This window comes from Ziziphus jujuba, chromosome 2 (assembly GCF_031755915.1).
Source record: "Ziziphus jujuba cultivar Dongzao chromosome 2, ASM3175591v1".
Taxonomy (NCBI): Eukaryota; Viridiplantae; Streptophyta; class Magnoliopsida; order Rosales; family Rhamnaceae; genus Ziziphus; species Ziziphus jujuba.
The window spans coordinates 18,261,539-18,279,614 of NC_083380.1; the positions used below are offsets into that span (position 1 = coordinate 18,261,539).

General features: G+C 34.8%; 1 protein-coding gene and 1 long non-coding RNA gene across 2 annotated transcripts; both read left to right on the forward strand.

Annotated features, from left to right (window-relative positions):
- Positions 1 to 8,455: 8,455 nt before the first annotated feature.
- Positions 8,456 to 14,451, forward strand: LOC107418896 (protein ACCELERATED CELL DEATH 6-like). Its single transcript, XM_048474184.2, has 5 exons — positions 8,456 to 9,122; positions 9,813 to 9,911; positions 11,649 to 11,759; positions 12,202 to 12,740; positions 13,668 to 14,451. The coding sequence occupies exons 1-5, from the start codon at positions 8,540 to 8,542 to the stop codon at positions 14,355 to 14,357; spliced, it is 2,022 nt and encodes a 673-aa protein (XP_048330141.2). The 5' UTR covers positions 8,456 to 8,539; the 3' UTR covers positions 14,358 to 14,451.
- A 1,627-nt stretch (positions 14,452 to 16,078) lies between these two features.
- On the forward strand, positions 16,079 to 17,865 carry LOC132800429 (uncharacterized). The gene is made up of 3 exons (XR_009635515.1): positions 16,079 to 16,349; positions 16,463 to 16,523; positions 17,649 to 17,865. It is a non-coding gene; the product is annotated as an uncharacterized LOC132800429 (long non-coding RNA).
- Positions 17,866 to 18,076: the final 211 nt, after the last annotated feature.

Consider the following 18,076-nt stretch of genomic DNA (forward strand, 5'->3'; position numbering starts at 1 on the left):
TTTTGCTGCCCAGACTTCATAAATGCACCAAAACTGCTACCCCGGTCCATATCGGCTTCCACCACTTGTATGCTCAAAATAGATCTTGAATCTTTGGGTATTGACAAGCCCTCTTGAGAATGAATTACTCCCTGGATAAAGGCAGCAAGGTTTTCCCTAAACCTCTTGGCTTGAGCTCTAGTGATCGGCCCGATATTCATCCGTATCTGGTCGGTACCCCAACGAGTTGTCGGTTGTACTAGCTCGGGCGGATTCTCATCAAACTATCACTACATTTGAACCATCCCTTGATTCATATCCAAGTGATGTGGGATCGAATATCAAGTAGCCTATCAGTATTCTGCACCCACCCTTACAAGTCATCACAATCCATCCCCTTAGTAACCAGCATCCTCATTGGCACATTTCTAGTCAGATATAAGCTTTGACACCATTTGTAATAGCTTGCCTCCATTGGCAGACCTATCATTCTTTGCTTATATTATCCCAAATTTAGCGACCACACTCGGTATAGAGTTTTTGTTCAAAGCTTTTCAGAAGGTCTCCCATCTTTAGATTACTCTTGCCTAAACATACTTAACTTCAGAGTTCTTTTGAACCTTAAAGCCAACTGCATTGAAAAAGCCTCAGTATTTTAAGAGTGGCTATCATTATATTTAAATCATCCCCTGATTCACAACTGGGCAATATGGGACCCACACTGATTGTCACATAATAAGTGTCATGTTACTCTCTATAGAGAGTGTACATGCCAATGTCACTGGTATTTGTCTTTTAGGAAGCCTAAACTGGCATGTACACTCTCCTACTCTATTAACAAGAGTGTGCACATGCTAACATGTAATCTTTCAGGCTATATTTATTTCTTTGACTTTGCTATTAAGAAATAGCTCCAATAAGCTCAAAAACTTCAATTCTCTAGAAAATAATCTTCAAAATCCTTTATTGAAACTTTCCCTACTAAAGAGAACAAAACATATCAAATAACATAAGAAATTTGAGAAAACAAACAAATAATTAAGTTAGAACAGCTAGATTACTGAGTGTAGTGCTCATTAATCAATGGCTATTAAAGCCACACTTGCAATACGAAGAATGCTAGAATTGACTTAGAACTTGGAAACGCCTAAATGTTACTGTAACTTGGATCACCTAAACGAGGCTAGGGCTCATGGTTCTAGAATGGGGTCGAAACTTCGAGATACACGAATAAGCTTATAAATGCCCAAATAGGGCTAGGACATGGGAATATCTGAATGAGTATGAAACCTAAAAATGCCCAAACCAATTTAAAAACCAGGAACACTTGGATAGGTCCAAGACCTAAGAATGCCTCGATCCATTGCCTTGGAGCACCTAAACCGACCTAAGACTCTAGGACACTTGAACAAGGTCGAGACCTCGAAATTCCCAAACCGACCAATTCTTAGTATGCTTGAATGGGTTTACGACCTACAAATGCCCAAATGGGGTTATGACCTTAAAGCCCAAAAAGGCCCTTAAACCAATAATACCAAAATTGGTAGGAATTGAATTTGAGCCCTAGAATGCCTGAGCAGGGTTCAAACCTAAGAACAACCTAACAGTCCTAGACCCCAACCCTATTCTAGCATTGCGTGTTTCTTACTCTATTTAGGTGTTCCTGATCCCTAACCCCTTCAAGTTTTAGGTCAATTCGAGCATTACATAGTTTATGGTCCCTTTCCGGAGTTCCAAGGTTCTAAATCTACCTATTCAAGCATTTCTGAGTTCCAACCCTGTTTAGGTATTTTGGAGTCCAAGCCAATGGGTGTTCCAAGATCCTGAACCCATTCGGGCATTTTTGGATTTTCTTAATCCAAGGCCCATTTAGGCATTCAATGGTCCCTAGCTGGTTTGGTTGTTTCAAGGTTTTAAGCTTAATTAAGTGTTACAAGTTCCTAAGCCCATTGGGTGTTTTGGGGTTTCAAGCCCATTCAAGCATTCTTGGATCTCGACCCCATTTAGGCATTCTAAGATCCTTGGCTAGTTTAGGTGTTTCATATTTGCTCAAGTTTGGAAGTGCTCATGTCGCCACCATTCAGGCTTTCAATGGTCCGAAGCTGGTTTGGGCATTTCGGGGTTCCAACCTTGTTCAGGTGATTTGGTGTCTTGGCCCCATTTTTGCATTCTATGGTTTGAATCCTTTTCAAGCATTCTAGGGACTCGAGTTCGTTTGGACATTCAAGAATCTCAATATGTTTTTTCTTGCCAAAAATAAAAATAAAAAAGTCTCAATATATTTGTTTTTTTACTTGAAAATTGTTTACAAAAACATTTGCCAAACACCCTTGGTTGTCAAATAAACAACGAAAAATTATTTTTTGTTTTCTTTTTTGAAAATTATTTTGGAAATAGCAAGTATAAAATATACGCTCAAACAAGCGCTCACCCTTGGTGTAATTACTTGGAATTTTGGAGGAATTGAAAGGCCCAAATTTGGACCTTTATTAGAAATTTGGAGCCGAAGTCGTATCCAAAATGTCAATAAGAGGCCAAAAAAAAAAAACAAAAAAACAAAAGGAAATTGTACGGAAAGAGATGTGGAAAATCTGGTTGGCCTTCTGATTATTTTTCTTCTTAAACGTTGAAAATGATATGGTGGGTAGGTTTTTCACCAAAAAAAAAAAAAAATGGTGGTTAGGTCTTAGTGGTCTATGATTCTTTCCACTCGATGCAAGTTGATAATTATATACATACACACAAAACAAAATACTTTAAATTAATACCGATAGTACAGGGCCTTTAAAGCAACACTAATGGTACAGGGCATCATTAATTTTAATATTTTTGTCATACTTGGTTTCTCACAGATTACGATATTCTTTAAATATGAGCAAGTTTTTTAGGTAAATTAAAATATGAACAAGTGTCAGAGATATTGTTGAGAAAGTACCGAGCATATAAAATATATTTGTGAATAGAAATATAGATATGTACTTTAAATAAATAAAAAAGAAGAATATGTATACCAATTGCAATCTTAGCACTAAGAAAGATAAATATACATGATTTGTGTGGTTTGCTTCATGCAAATGAACAACTTTATCAAATGTGAAGAATTCATTGCTTAGGTTACCAGCTACTATTACTTTCATGTTATGTCTATCGATTGCATGTTAGATTGGACTTAGGCTATGCATGTAATTTGTCCTATATTATCACAGCCTTCATTTGCATTAAACTTCTTTTTTATTTATTTAGGTGACATCCCTATATTTCTATTCACAGATAATTTTCATCGAGTGCAAAGAATCATTGACCTCTAAGATCTTCTCACCATTTCATTTTCAACGTTCAGGTAGGCAATAAGAAGGCCTACTTATTTTTCCATATCTCTTTGCATATAATTTTCCCACTTTCTTTATTACATGTTTGATAGGAGTAGGACTTAGACTCAAACGACACCTCCTTTTTTGAAGTAAATCAAGATTTATTTAATTTAATATACAAGAAAAAGTAAAAATTCTTATAGTTCCAGTAACATGTAAATTCAATATTATATAAAGGAAGTAATGGTAATGGTTACAAAAATTTACATTTCCATGAATTTTTAATTGACTTGGAAAAAACGGAAAAACTAGCTTTGCTTAAAAGTCAGTATTAAGTTCAATACTTTGCTTCCCCATTGAACTCATATTTTTAAATTTTTTGTCTTTTGTTGATATGTAAAGCGGAAAATTATATAATTTTACTTGTTTGGATATATTCGTCCCATTTCAACCACGCCATTTTGAAACAGTGTGGGTACAATTTTTGTAAATTTGTATAGCAAAATCAAAGAAGGATTAGAATTGTTATTCTACCAATTACTTAAGACCACGAGATAGTATTAATTGCAATTTAATACCTTTTAGTTGGAAAATATTACATTTTAGCCTTTTAAACTTAAAAGGTTACAACTCGGGCCATGAAGTTTCAATCTCTTGCAGTTCAATCTGATTTTTTGCAAATAGCTATTAATGAGCGACCAAAATTACAGGGTAAAATGTAAATTTATAAAATTAAAGGGTTTGGATTGCAACAAATTAAATTTGACAAACTTGCATTTTAATATTAGTGCAGTGGGAGATGTTAATGAGCACTGGTAAAAAAATTAAATAGGGTCAAAATGCAATATATTTAAATTTAAGAATTTAAATTGTAATAGTTTAAATTTTAAAGATTCAAAATGCAATTTCCACATACTAGAAGGTAATATATAAGATACATCTCAAACTTGATTATTACTAATATTAGTCATTTTCGACCAATTATGATGTATATATAAGTTATTGTTTTTTTTCTTTAAAAATTGTTTTGGAAATAGAAAATAGAAAATACATGGTCAAACAAGCGCTAACTCTTGGTGTAATTGCTTGGTATTGTGGGGGAATTGAAAGGCTCTAATTTGGATATTTACTAGAAATTTGGATCCGTGGTCATATCTAACATGTAAATAAAATAAAATAAAATAAAGGAAATTGTATGGAAAAAGATGTGGAAAACTTAGTCAGCCTTCTGATTATTTTTTTTAAGTAAACGTTGAAAATGAAATGGTGGGTAGGTCTTTCACCCAAAAAAAAATATATATATGGTGGTTAGGCCTTAGTGGTCAATGATTCTTTGCACTCGACGCAAGTTGATAATTATATATATGTATGTATGCGTATATATATATATATATATATATTTATAAATATATATTTAGAATTTGTCTATGGTGCGGATGTTCATAAATTTTTGTCATGCACACGTCCACAAAAATTATAATTCTTAAAAAAATTATAGTTAATACTATTATATAAAAATAATAATTTTTCGTATTTACAGATATCCACACTATAAAAATATACAACGCCGCACCATATAATTGTTATATATATCTATACAGGAAATAAATACTTTAGATTAGTACTGATGGTACAAGGCCTCATTAATTTTGGTCAATGATTCTTCGCACTCGACGCAAGTTGATAATTATATGTGTATATATTTATACATCTATACACGAAACAAATTACTTTAAATTAGTACTGATGATGCGGGGCCTCATTAATTTTAATAGTTTTTATCATATTGGATTTCTTAAAGATGACCGTCATCTTAAAATATGAGCAAGCTTTCTAGGTGAATTAAAATATTAGCAAGTTTAAGAGATATTGTTGAAAAAGAAGGCATATAAAATATATTTGTAAATAGAAATATAGAAATGTGCCTTAAATAAATAAAAAGAAGAATATATATACAAATTGCATGCGTAACCTAAGAAAGAACAATAGTAACCCATTTTCAATTTGGAATTTAAGAGGTAAATTTGTAGCTAATCCCATAGGGACACCCTCTACTTGCCAAAAATAAAATAAAATAAACTAAATAAATAAATACTAATAACGCAAATTATAAAAAAGAAAACCTTGACTATTGATAAATATACATGATTTATGTGGTATGCTTCATGCAAATGAACAACTTCATCTAATGTGAAGAATTCATTAATGCTTAGGTTACCAGCTACCATTAATTTCATGTTATATATATCCATTGCAAGTTAGATTGGACTTAGGCTACGATGGAATTTGTCTTATATTATCACAGCATTCACTTGCATTAAACTAGTTTATGAGTCCTATCTATATTTTCTTTTCTTTTTAATTTATTTAAGGGACATCCGGTTCCTACATTTCTATCACAGATATTTTTTCATCGAGTGCAAAGAGTCATTGACCTGCCCACCATTGTTTACTTTTTGTCGTTTAAATGTTAAATTATTGAAAAAGTGGCAATTTTTTGGTATTTTAATTAAAGATTATAAATTGACTTATTACACTCATGACTATGAAACCAAAGATACTGATATCTTGGCAGCGTTTCCAGTAACTCCTCAACCTGGAGTTCCGCCGCTGCTGTCTTTTTTGCAGCTTTTGTGGTTGCTGCCACTTGAAGGACACGATCCGTTGTGGATTCTTACATCCGCCATTTTTTATTATACAGGAATTATAGAGGAATAAAAGTGCTCTTGACTCTCATCCTTTTCTTTTTAAAAAAAATTTCCATAATCATTTAAATTTTTCTTTGTTGAGTAATAACTTGATTCTTCAATAAAATACTCCTTGTAAAAAAAATCAATAATCCATCGTTTAGCGGGAAGAGGATTGTAACATGAGAGAAGCAAGGGGGTCAACCTCTTTCAAATATACAACATGGATTCTGGCAATGCTTTTGTGATTCATTGGTAAATCTACTTTGATTCTCTATCAACCAATAATGTGGGATTGTTAGCAGGGGTAGACCTCATACAATAACTGTCCTAGCTCTACCATATCTTTTGTTTCATTTCTTATGGAACAATCACAAACACTTTTTTGATTATGGATCTACTAACAGAAATTCCTACGGTTAAGCGATCTTCTTTCGATAATGCGTTCAATTGGTCAGAGCACCGCCCTGTCAAGGCGGAAGCTGCGGGTTTGAGCCCCGTCAGTCCCGATGGATCCAAATCCAATAAAATAACAAAAATACATCAATTCGTCTCTCCATTTTTCCTGTAAAAGGGAGTACAAATAGCCGAATTTCATTCCCAACCGGACCTCTCTTTTTTTTCATTTCGATTGTTTGTTTGGGTTTGGTTAAAATCAACAGTAAGGTAAGTGTAAAGGCGGTTAAGATGAATATTACATGATCCAACATCATATCTCTTTGATTCGTTTGATTGGTATTGCTTATAAACAATATTCCATTTATAATCTATCAATGTGATAGGTCACACTTGTTTCTCTTTGTGAAGATTTCCAAGGTTTAGCCAAGGCTTATCTCAAGACCCCACTACTCATCGTATTTGGTTTGCTATTGGTACCGCACATGACTTTCAAAGTCATGATGCTGCAATACAATTACAACCCATCTTTGCTCAATGGATACAAAACACCCATGCTTTAGCACCTGGCGCAACGACCCCTGGTTCAACAACAAGTACCAGTTTAACTTGGGGGGTGGTGATTTAGTGGCCGTGGGCGGCAAGGTTGCTTTGTTACCTACTCCATTAGGAACCGCCGATTTTTTGGTACATCACATTCATGCATAAAAAATGCATTGTGCACAAATCCATAGTTCTATTTTTTATTATATACATATTTTTATTTATTTTTTATTTCAGTAAAATATCAGTAAACAAAAAAAAATAAATAAATAAATAAAAAAGATAAGAAATCTTGCTTTGATTCTATATCATTTGATTTTAAAACGTTCTTAGCTTAGTAGGATTTTATTTATTCCACACTGAACTCGAGAGAAATTTAAAAGAAAAGAACAAATTGTGGCACCGCCTAAGGTATTTCTATGAGTCCTCGCAATGGGATGATGCCAGAAAGAATTTTTATCCAAACATTGATTGGTCGTGTATTAGCGGATAGGCCGAGCCATAGCAGATGAAAAGCTATACAACTCAACTCCAACATAATTACTCTAATATAGCTGGCTCTTTTAGGCACTTGAATATTTCCTAACTGCTCTGGGCAGGATTATACACAAAAGATCCTTTTTTGGCTCTCTCTTTAGCCCTATGTCTCTTATCCTTAGGAGGTCTTCCTCCACTAGCAGGTTTTTTCGAAAGCTCTAAAAAGAATCCAACTTTTGTCGCCAATTATGTTATGTAATTATGGATGATCAAAAAAGTTCTTAAAAGCTTCTTGTGTTTTTATATTTTTTCTACATTATAAATTGCATTCCATTACATTATAAAGGTCCATAAATCCCTTGCTTACCTATCATTAGGAAGTGCTTTGGAAGAAGCTTGTATAGTTTGGGAAGGGGTTTTGATTGATCAGAAAGAAGAATCTACTTCAACCGATATGCCCTTAGGCGGGGGTGATAGTGGAAAAGTTGACAGATAAGTCACCTTTACAGCCACTCTACAGAACCGTATGAGATTTTCATCTCATACGGCTCCTTATTCAATTCTTTTGAAGTTATATACAAACTCTTTCGTTCACATCTTTGTTTTATGTGGTTACAATCGGTCACATCACATTTAACTATCTAAAATGAATTAATGGAGTTACTCCCTTAAATAATTGGCCTCAATAAGCACTATTTATAAAGTTCAGCAGTATTGATGCAAAAAATTATGTTAAGTACTGATATTTTCCCCGTCCCATTGCCACCATGTGCATTGAAAATGATATTTAACCCTCAAAAACTTATAGATGTCAAGCAATTGACCGTACTATTTTTAAAATTGAGAGGCATAGCTGCCAATTTCATAATTTTTAAGGCAACTTGCAACTTTTTGTATAGTTAAGGGGTGTTGATATGGAAATAAGCCTAATAATTACATGTTTAAAGGTCAAGTCAATTTACATATATATTTTAGTTTATTCGGGGAAAAAAAAAAAAAGGTTCTATATATTAGTACGTTTTGCTGGCCATTCATTTCATAATCTAAATAATATGATATAGAGATAACCAAAATAATACAGTATATAGAGTGATATAGAGTTTGCCTAATTTCCAAAAAGATATAGCTATACGCATATATCTAGTAATGGATGCTAAGTTATACAGTGATGTAATCAATGGAAAGCAGGGTGCAGATTTATCTCATCATAAAGAGAGATCCAACGGCCAGAAGAACACGATTCTTCATCTAGCAGCTAAATCTGGGAAGGGCGTGCAGCTTGCAGAAGATGTGCTGAGTTTCCATCCGTCGCTTCTGTATGAGCAAAACATCCAAGGAAACACTCCGCTTCATATTGCAGCAAAATTAGGGGATCTAGAAATGGCGAAGTGTTTAGTGGATTGGGAAAAAAAGAGTAATGATGTTGAACAAGATAGGAAGCTGCTAACCATGGTGAATCTGGAGAATGATACGGCGCTTCATGAGGCTGTTCGATATAATCACTTTCCGATTGTCAAGTTCTTGGTTGAAGAAAAACAAGATTTGGTTTCTCTTGTAAACGGCACCGGAGAATCTCCTCTTTTCATGGCGGTCGATAGATGCCTTCATGATGCTGCCTTCCATATCCTATGCAATATTCCTTCAACAAACAGCTCTAATATTGCTGCTGCTTATGCAGGAAGAAACGGCATGAATGTCTTGCACGCAGCCGTCATTCGAGCCAAAAAATGTCAGTACATAGAGTTCTTACCTTGAGGAGTAAATATTGGTGATAATTATTGATTACGAATGTAGTCTTCAAAGTGCTTTTTTTTTTTTTTTTCTTTTTTTTTCCCCCTCTTTTGTGCCTATATATTATATAGTTTTTTTCTTTTATCGTTTTATTTTGCATTTTTTTAGATACATGTTAATAATGCTTTTCTCCAGTTGGGAATCAACCTAGTTTAGACATGTTTTTCTCTAGTCTAGTGCTTATTCTCGAACGTGGTTATATTTATAAAAGAAAAACAAAAAAACAAAAACAAAAACCAAATTAACATATTTTTTTATTCAAAGATTATTTCACACCCCAAAAAAAAAAAACACATCACCGCCATCATAAAATTGTTTATTTTTCTAACTGTTTAGTTAGATAAACTGTTTAAATAACGAAAGGGTTGTCGGTTCCAATGTTTAAAATTATATAGTAGGATGAATTCCATAATTTTTTAAGGTATAAAAATATATAGAAGAATGGCCATTGTGATTTTATTTATATTAATTTACCTTAATTAGAAACAAATTTTATATCAATTCTGGTGATCTTGTATGATCAAACAAACTTTTTCTACTTCAAATCTTATATCCATTTCTATAACTTTCTTCACTATTTGAGATCATCCATATAGCTAGGCTGAAGTGGTCTTCATATCCCTTGTAGGTTATCGGATTTCTACTTTTGAAGAGGGTCTTTTAAATCTTGTGAAGAATCTCTTTTGTTGCCGTATATGCTGTCGTGCACTCGAGGATAAAAAAAATGGTAAAAGTTAATGTTTCAGCAAAAAAATTCTCATGATTTTGGTTGTTGTCTTCCATTGGATGATGACAGTTGTGCATTTTTTTTTTTTCCTTTTATAATGAGATAGTTTGGAACATATTTCTAATATAAGGTGAGAGTATTAAGTTTTAAATAATATATAAGTTATTTCTATAATTATACCAGAGTTTCTATTGACATTGACATTAATCTATTGATATTTTTGTTGAGATCGATAATTTTATCCTTAGAAAATGGTCAATGTGCTAGACATGAACTATGGTAATTAGGCTGACCTTGATGGAGATTCTCGGTGCTCAATGCTTTATTTTCACTATAAAGTAGAACCATAACACTTGCCACATACAGTATCCTTACCATAAGGTGTTTGTTACATCCTTACTATATCCAATGATGGAGTCAAGTTATAGATTGAGGCTTTGTTTAACCAATATTTTGCCAAAATAAATAGTTTGGATGAAGATGAATTTAATGTAAAATATAAATAACTAATAGTTTTGTTTAAGTTTTTTTTTTTTCTTCTTCTTCTTCTTCTTTAATCTAGTTTTTGCTACATATAGGCCCTTTATGCCAAAAAGGATTGGGTTTTGAGGGGTCTAAATAAAGGGACATCCACAACACTCAACTCTCTCAACACAATAGCCCTTGAGAATATCTCTCAAGTTCTAGTTTATTGATTTCTATATTTGTTTCTTATTTTATTTAGGTTTCATTGTTTAGGGTGCTTTATTTTAAAGTCGTTTATTGTTAAGACATTGAAGAGCCATTAAGAATCGTTTATTCTCTGTTCTTAAGTACAATTTTTCTTTTCTTTCCTTCAAACTAAAGGTCTCATGCTCATATCCATTATAGACTACAATCTATTAGGTTATTTTTCACCGAATAAAAGTGCCTAAAAATCTATCAATGGTAGGATAAAAATGGAGATGCAAAGTCCACTATTGATATGATACCATGTAATTTAAAACATAATAAAAAATATAAAAGAAATTAAGTGAAAATAAAATGCATCTTTTTAAAATGATGTGAAATTCTATCACCAATAAGACATGAACAGAAATAGACAAATAAGAAAAAAGATCCCCTATCTGTTATTCAAAGGCCACCTTTAATTGTTTTGCCAAATAGGTAATCAAGTGTGCTTTTTCTTCTCTTGGTAACATTATTTCGGAGTTTTAAAAGCACGACCACACATGGTCATAGATCTGTTAATGCAGTTTATCTCTGCTTCTTGAAGGGAACTATATATATTTTGCCCAAACTTTTCCATATATTATAGAGTCTAGATAAGAGTTAATTTCATGACCGTTTTATATAATTAATTTAGTCAAAAAATTTATTGCTCTTGATAACATAACTTTTGTAGCTGAAGAATTTTTAGAATAAGAAGATGGAAGAGAGGAGAATGAGAAATACAAAGATTGCCATTACTATCTTAATAAACTTGATTAAATTAATACAAACATAACATGTTCTATTTATAGAGCTTAATAAAGGACATTTAGCATAATTAAGAGAACAATTTTATGAGCAATGAAATAATATCTATATAAAGACCTTTAAAGTTGACTTTGCTCATTTTGAAAACTTTAAACTAGCACTAATACTTCTTTAATAGTAAAGATTTAATCCTTCATTCTTACTCCTTGATCAATGGCATTAATAACTTGTTTTGTTGATCAATGGTATTAATAACGTGTTTTGTTTTGTCAATGGTAGCCATAGGGAATATTAGTGGACACTTCTCTCTAGTTTTAACCGTCAAACAAAGAGTTATATACCGACTCAGGTGTCATGGATTATACCCTCACCTCTCGAGAAGCGAAAAAGGTAAGAGCATCTACTTTCAAGATACAATTTTTGAAATATCACTTATTCCAAAAGCTTAAACTAATGGAAGATGGGCTTTCATTTCTTTATATTTTTCTCTAACACTCCCCCTCAAATGTAGACCTGTCTCTTTTGGGCTTCTTTCTAGTCCTTACATTTGTTTTTATTTTTTTATTTTTGGGTGGAGTTGTTGAGTTTTGAACTTAGAGCATCTTAGATCTCTGGCTCCGATACCATATTGAAATACCACTTATTCCAAAAGCTTAAGCTGATGGAAGGTGGGTTTTCATTTCTTTTATATTTTTCTCTAACAACAATATCCCACGATTTCCTAGTTATCTATTTCTCATGATTTCCTTAGTTATTTGAATTCCTAGCTACTCTTTTTGAAGTATTACCTTTCCATATGCCGTTTAATTTCTTAACTCGATTGTATTTGTAGACTTTTTCGATGAGGTGCTAAATAAGCAAGAGTCTATTCTAACACTACTACTAGAAAAAGATGATTTTGGGTGGACTCCTCTTCACTGTGCATCATATATAGGCAGCATGGAACTTGTTGAACGATTTGTGGATAAAAGTAACAATTTAGCTTATATAAAGAACAAGGAAGGTATGTCTGCCCTTCACTTATCAGCAAAGAAAGGACATGTCGATGTAATTGGAACACTGATGAGAAAATGTCCAGAAATTTGTGAGTTGTTGGATGACAACAATCGAACAGCTCTTCATGTTGCTGTGGAAAGTAAAAAGAAAAATGTGGTAAAATTTTTCCTAGAATCATTGCCATTTCAGGATCTTGTTAACAACAAAGATAAGGATGGAAACACAGCATTGCATCTCGCCTCAATTGAAATTGATATCGAAATTTTGGAAGTGCTGTCAGATGACTCAAAAATTGACAAAGGGGCTATAAACAATGAGGGAAAAACATTTTTGGACATTGTGCTATCAGACAATCAAATTACGGCTTATGGACTTGTAAGTTTTCGATCACACATACACAATTATCTATGAATGCCTGGCATAAATCTGAATCGCAAATTATTCAGCTAATTAGTGCTTATAATGTCTAGCTTAGGACAACCTTTGATTATTATTGTTAATTTTTATTTTATTTTATTTTTTTATAACTTCCGCTTCTTCAGAAAACCTTCTCAAAAAGCTACACTTTAAGCTCTCTTAAAGCTCTTCCATAAAACCCTCGAACATTCTCAGAAGCTACACTTTTAGGTCTCTAAAGCCAAGATAAGTATTTAATAAGTCATTTAATATTTAACAGGGCCTAAAGGCCATTAAAACTAGACAAATCTCATATTCTTTTTGTATTGAAGAGAAAATGAGGGGAAACAAGTGGAGAGTAAAACTAGAGAAGTAATGAAAGAAAGTAAAGGAAAACTAGAGGAATTATTAAAAATTTGAGACATGGATCTTCTATACAAGGTGACAATCAAACTTCTCATTATGCCTTTTTTTTTTTTTTGGGGGGGGGGGGGTAGTTTTTAATTTAATAGAACTAATTAAATGCTTAAACAGAAAATTAAAACTCGAATAGTTCTAATAAAAACAACATAAACATATATAGGAAGTTTATATATATATATTGAATAAGACAAAAACTTGGAAAAAACAATATTAATTAATATAAACGCTGGTTTTCTGTAGTGATATCTTCACATCTTGATTTGCATTTGTACATGTGAAGCCCATTGACATAGATGAGTTTATACATGAGTGGAGTGTTGAAATATGTCAATTTTTATGTGTTATATATTTAATATGTTATGTGTATTCAAAATAGATTTTGCATCTCTTTTTGGTTTTATGTATCAAGCAATATATGGTACATAAATGATTTCTCAGTTTTTTACACGGCATCGATGAAAATCACACATGCATGTGTCACAGTTAGAAATCGTGATGAAGTTGAAGACAGTTAATGTTTTACCAAGTTTGGAACAAAAGTTCACAAGAGAAACTAACAAAGCTGCTGAGAGAAGTCTTGAAATAAAAACAGATGCACAACAAGCTGTAGACAAAGAAAGAAAACAGCAGCAAGATACTAGTATTGCTAAAGAAAAGCAGCAGCTTGATCTAGAAGAAAAGAAAGCAGTTGGGATGGATTTTGACAACATAAACTTAGTGATAATCACAATCATTTCTGCTGTAACATTTGCAGCTGCATTCACGATACCTGGTGGTCTAGACAATAGAAAAGGCACAGCAGTTTCAAAGGGAAGAGGAGATTTCAAATTTTTTCTATTATTTGATTCCTTGGCATTTGTTTTTTCGTCTGTCTCGATGATTATCCACTTTTCTATCCGAATACTTGGACGATTAATCCCTAGTCGTACATACAAATATTTTTGGCTACCGCTCCTCACAATATTTTCAGTTATCACAATGGTTCTTGCTTTTGAGCAAGGCATTGAAATAGTCTACCATGAAAAATCAGACATCTTTAATGCCTCCCGATATACTGTTTCATACATCTTCATTGGCATCCTTTCAATTTTCATAGGTACATCAGCTATTTTTCCAATAGTTGTAGAGCTCCCTGCAAGCGAGGCACGAGATCTCGGACTCTGGAGTATGTAACAAAATTATTAAAATTTGTACGTAATCTATTGAACTTCTTATGCCTCAACCATATTTTTGTATGTACAATTTCTTTGGTTGATATTAATTCTTATGTGCATATCCCAATTGACTTCACTTCACTTTGTTACTGTTGTGGGATGTCTATTTGCAAATATACAGATATAAAATAGTTATGGTGAGTAACCAAGTATCAAATCCATATGGAAGATTTTGTTTTTCAATTAATTTATTTTATAAAGATATAATTATTATATTAACAATATCGTTGTTATAAGAACCAATTGATTTTAAAACTCTTAATTTGAAAACACAATGAATATCAAAGAAAACAAGGTAGGATCGGACTGCATCAGAACACTGAATAAGCTCCCATCCTTAACTGAGTTGCATCTATTTTTTCGTCTCTTATCTGGTTCCATTCCAACTCTTTACCTTTGTTTATACAACTTCTCTTGCTGTCTTAGATCTTAGTTTTAACAAGTTCAATTCAAAAGTACCTGATTGGCTTGTCAATATCAGTAGCCTTATTTCTTTAAAGATAACCAACAGTGTCTTCTTTTGGAAGGATTCCACTTAGTTTAGACGAGTTGCCAAAATTGCAATTTTTATATCTTGACAGGAATTATGACCTTACAAAAAGTTGCTATCAATTTTTTAGGGGAAGATAGAATAAGATACAAGCCCTTGATTTAGCATCCAATCAATTACGTGGGAAACTTCCTGCTTCCATTGGGAATATGACTGTAACACCCCGTCCCAAATCGCACCGGAATCCGTGCACGTTGACCGTTGACCGTTGACCGAAGGGGTCAAAAGTTGACTAGGGTACCGTGGCGAAGTGCACGATGCCACGAGTTCGTAGACTGGTAGCACGTCGAAAACGGAGCTACGGTTTGAAAGTTATGGACGAAACAAGTTGCGGTCCAAACTGTCCAAGGGGTGCCGGAGTTGACTTTTTGTTTATGGGGAATTGAGCTTTGACTCATGCATGGTTGTGAAGTGCTCGTTGATACGAGTTCACAGACTAGCGGCACGCTCAAAACGGACATCCGGTTAAAAAGTTATGGACGTTTGAAGTTTACCGGATACCGTATTATTTTAATATTTTTGGGTCGATAAACAGTGAAATGCCACGTGTCAACTTCTGATTGGTCCACGTGGCATGAACAGTGTCACACAAGGGTTTTTATTTGTTAAAATTCTCGGGGAAGAGAGAGAGAGAGAGAAGAGAGAGAAAGAGAGAGAGGAGAGAGAAAGAGAGAGAGAGAGCCACCGCCGGCCACCGGAGTTTTCCACTGTTCCGGCTGAGTTACTGTACATGCGCCGGACAGAAAGCTTGCCCACCTCATTTCCGGCAAAACCTCCAAATTTCACGGCGAACGGCCGCCGGACGCGCCCGGATCGGACGTCCGAAGTTTGGCGGCGATTTTTCCCCTCCACCGCCGGCCACCGCGAATCGGCACTATTCCGGCTGATATACAGTACACGCGCCATACACCCATCATCCTCTCCTCAAGTCCGGCCTACCCACCAAAAATCACGGCCATCGGACCACCGACGCGCCGGGATCGGAGCGTTTTCCGGCGAGGGGTCGAAAATCTTCAAACGGTGATTTCTCCGCCGTCCGACCTCCGTTTTGCTCACCGTCGGTCCCGTTGGATTGCTCTCCTCACGATCTACAAATCTGCAAAATTTCACAGCCAACGGCCACCGCCGGAAAATACTGTTCCGGTGACCGTTGCCGATGACGTGGCGGCCTGCCGGAAAATACTGTTCCGGCGAGTACCCGAAAATTCCGGCCAGCTCCAGTCCGCAGTGTTCGACCTCCTGAATCCGAATCCGGCTTCCGTTTCCACCAATTCGCGACGGTTTGGGAGAATTGCGGAGCCGAAACTCGAAAAGCTTTCCGGCGAGATTCCGACCCCGTCGGGTTCGATCACCGGAAAGTAAGACCGAATCCGTGATCCTCATCACGCGAGCTTCGATTCGGTATATAACTCGTAACCCTTAGATGTCGCTTGGTGTTCGCTCCCCGGGTATCCATTTGGGAATTACCCGAATAAAATATTAATATTTTTGGTTTGTGCACTGTGGTTGTTTAGGTGCACGCGCGAGTAGTGGAGTGGATCCCGAGGAGGATCTTAGTTGATTTGCGCTCTCCAGGTGAGTGACCCACCTTCAAAAATTATTTTGGGCAATTAATTAAATTTAATTGGTATTTAATTTAGTATTTAATTATGCTCATGTGGTGTGGTTTAATTATGATTTTAATGCGGTTTAATTTAAATTATTTGTTATGCATGAGCAAGGTATGTTTCGGTATTAATTTTACATGGTTTCAAATGTGATTTCTCGGGCATAATTAGGTTAAATATTTTACGAAAATATTTGGTTATATTTTATAAAATATGCCCGTGGTATTTTTATGGTTGCATTTCGTATTTCGAGAAAATTGTGGTTTGTTGGTTATCAATGTTTCGTACCGGGTGATTGGATAAAATATGTGGGATGGTGTTTTGTGAAATTTTGGTATACTTCCCACGGTGGTTTTTGGAAAAACGGTACGGTTGGTTGTTTATGTTTATTTTTAGACGCACTCATACAGTATTGGTGTTCTGGTGTATGGTGTATGGACACGTGGTTTAGCACGCGGTTATTATATGGTTTAGCGTGCGGTTATTACTTCACCCGTAAGTTGCCATTGGACCGTGGGCAGGCAAGGTTATTGTTGCGCACAGCCGCCCCCCTCCTTGGCCGGGTGATGGTTTTTAGCAGTCGGTACTGTCGGGAAGCCGAAGTGACCACTGCAGGTTTCTCTCTTTAACCTCCCGCCAGTCGGTGCTCGGGACGCTGGGTATCGGAGGGCATCACCGGTATATGGTGTGGTGCGTCAGGTGTAATTGTCGGTGTAATTGCAAATAATGGTTTAAACCCCAAAGGTGTTCAAAATTTATTTATTATAATTTATTATATTTTTATTATATATTTGGGGTATGTATTTATTTAATTGTTGTTGTTAAATTATTTAATCCCTTGGTTTTTGGGAGGTATGCACATTGGGTTTTGCGAAAAGGTTTTAAAAAGGGAACATTTCAAACGGAGCGATTGGTGAGAGTTTTGAGGGAAATCATTATTTTCCAAAGGTTATTATTATTTATTATTAATTGTTGGTATTTGTTCCACTCCTTAATTGTTATTATTTTATTATTATTATTAAAAGGTGTTCAGTAGTTCGGGTTACTCACGGAGATGATTAGCATCTCACACTCTTAAATTCCGTTCCCTTAGGTGCAAGTGGTGGTAGACGTTCTTCCGGAGCGAACCAAGTTTTCCGCTGCTGTTGTGTTTCGAGAAGTTTCTTTGTACTCTTTCATTTCAGTGTATTATTTCTTTTCAGCCTTGTTGTATTTCTGTTGTTTAGCACTTCTTAAAGCTCTGTATACTATTGGAATACTTCTGTTTTATTTATGCACTGGACTGTTGTTGCTTTGAGAAGTGCTGGAATTTGTGGAATCAGTTTGTAGTTTGTGGGCGGAATAAGTAATTTGTGGTAAGTAAATCCCTTAGGGGAGGCTCTGTCGGATTTTCCTTTGGAGGGTCCGGTAGGGTTTCCCTGGGATCAGGGCTGTCTAGGGTTCCGGGGAAGGAATTCTGGACGGGTCCTGACAATGACATTTCTCGCCAACTTAAATCTTTTATGGAATAATATTGAACGT

Bases quoted from the DNA above. Each gene is read 5' to 3' on its own strand.
- LOC107418896 (XM_048474184.2), top strand. From the start codon at position 8,540: ATGGATGCTAAGTTATACAGTGATGTAATCAATGGAAAGCAGGGTGCA. The intron at 9,123-9,812 runs GTCAGTACATAG...TATCCCTTGTAG, and splicing joins CGTCATTCGAGCCAAAAAAT to GTTATCGGATTTCTACTTTT. The intron at 12,741-13,667 runs GTAAGTTTTCGA...CATGTGTCACAG, and splicing joins AAATTACGGCTTATGGACTT to TTAGAAATCGTGATGAAGTT.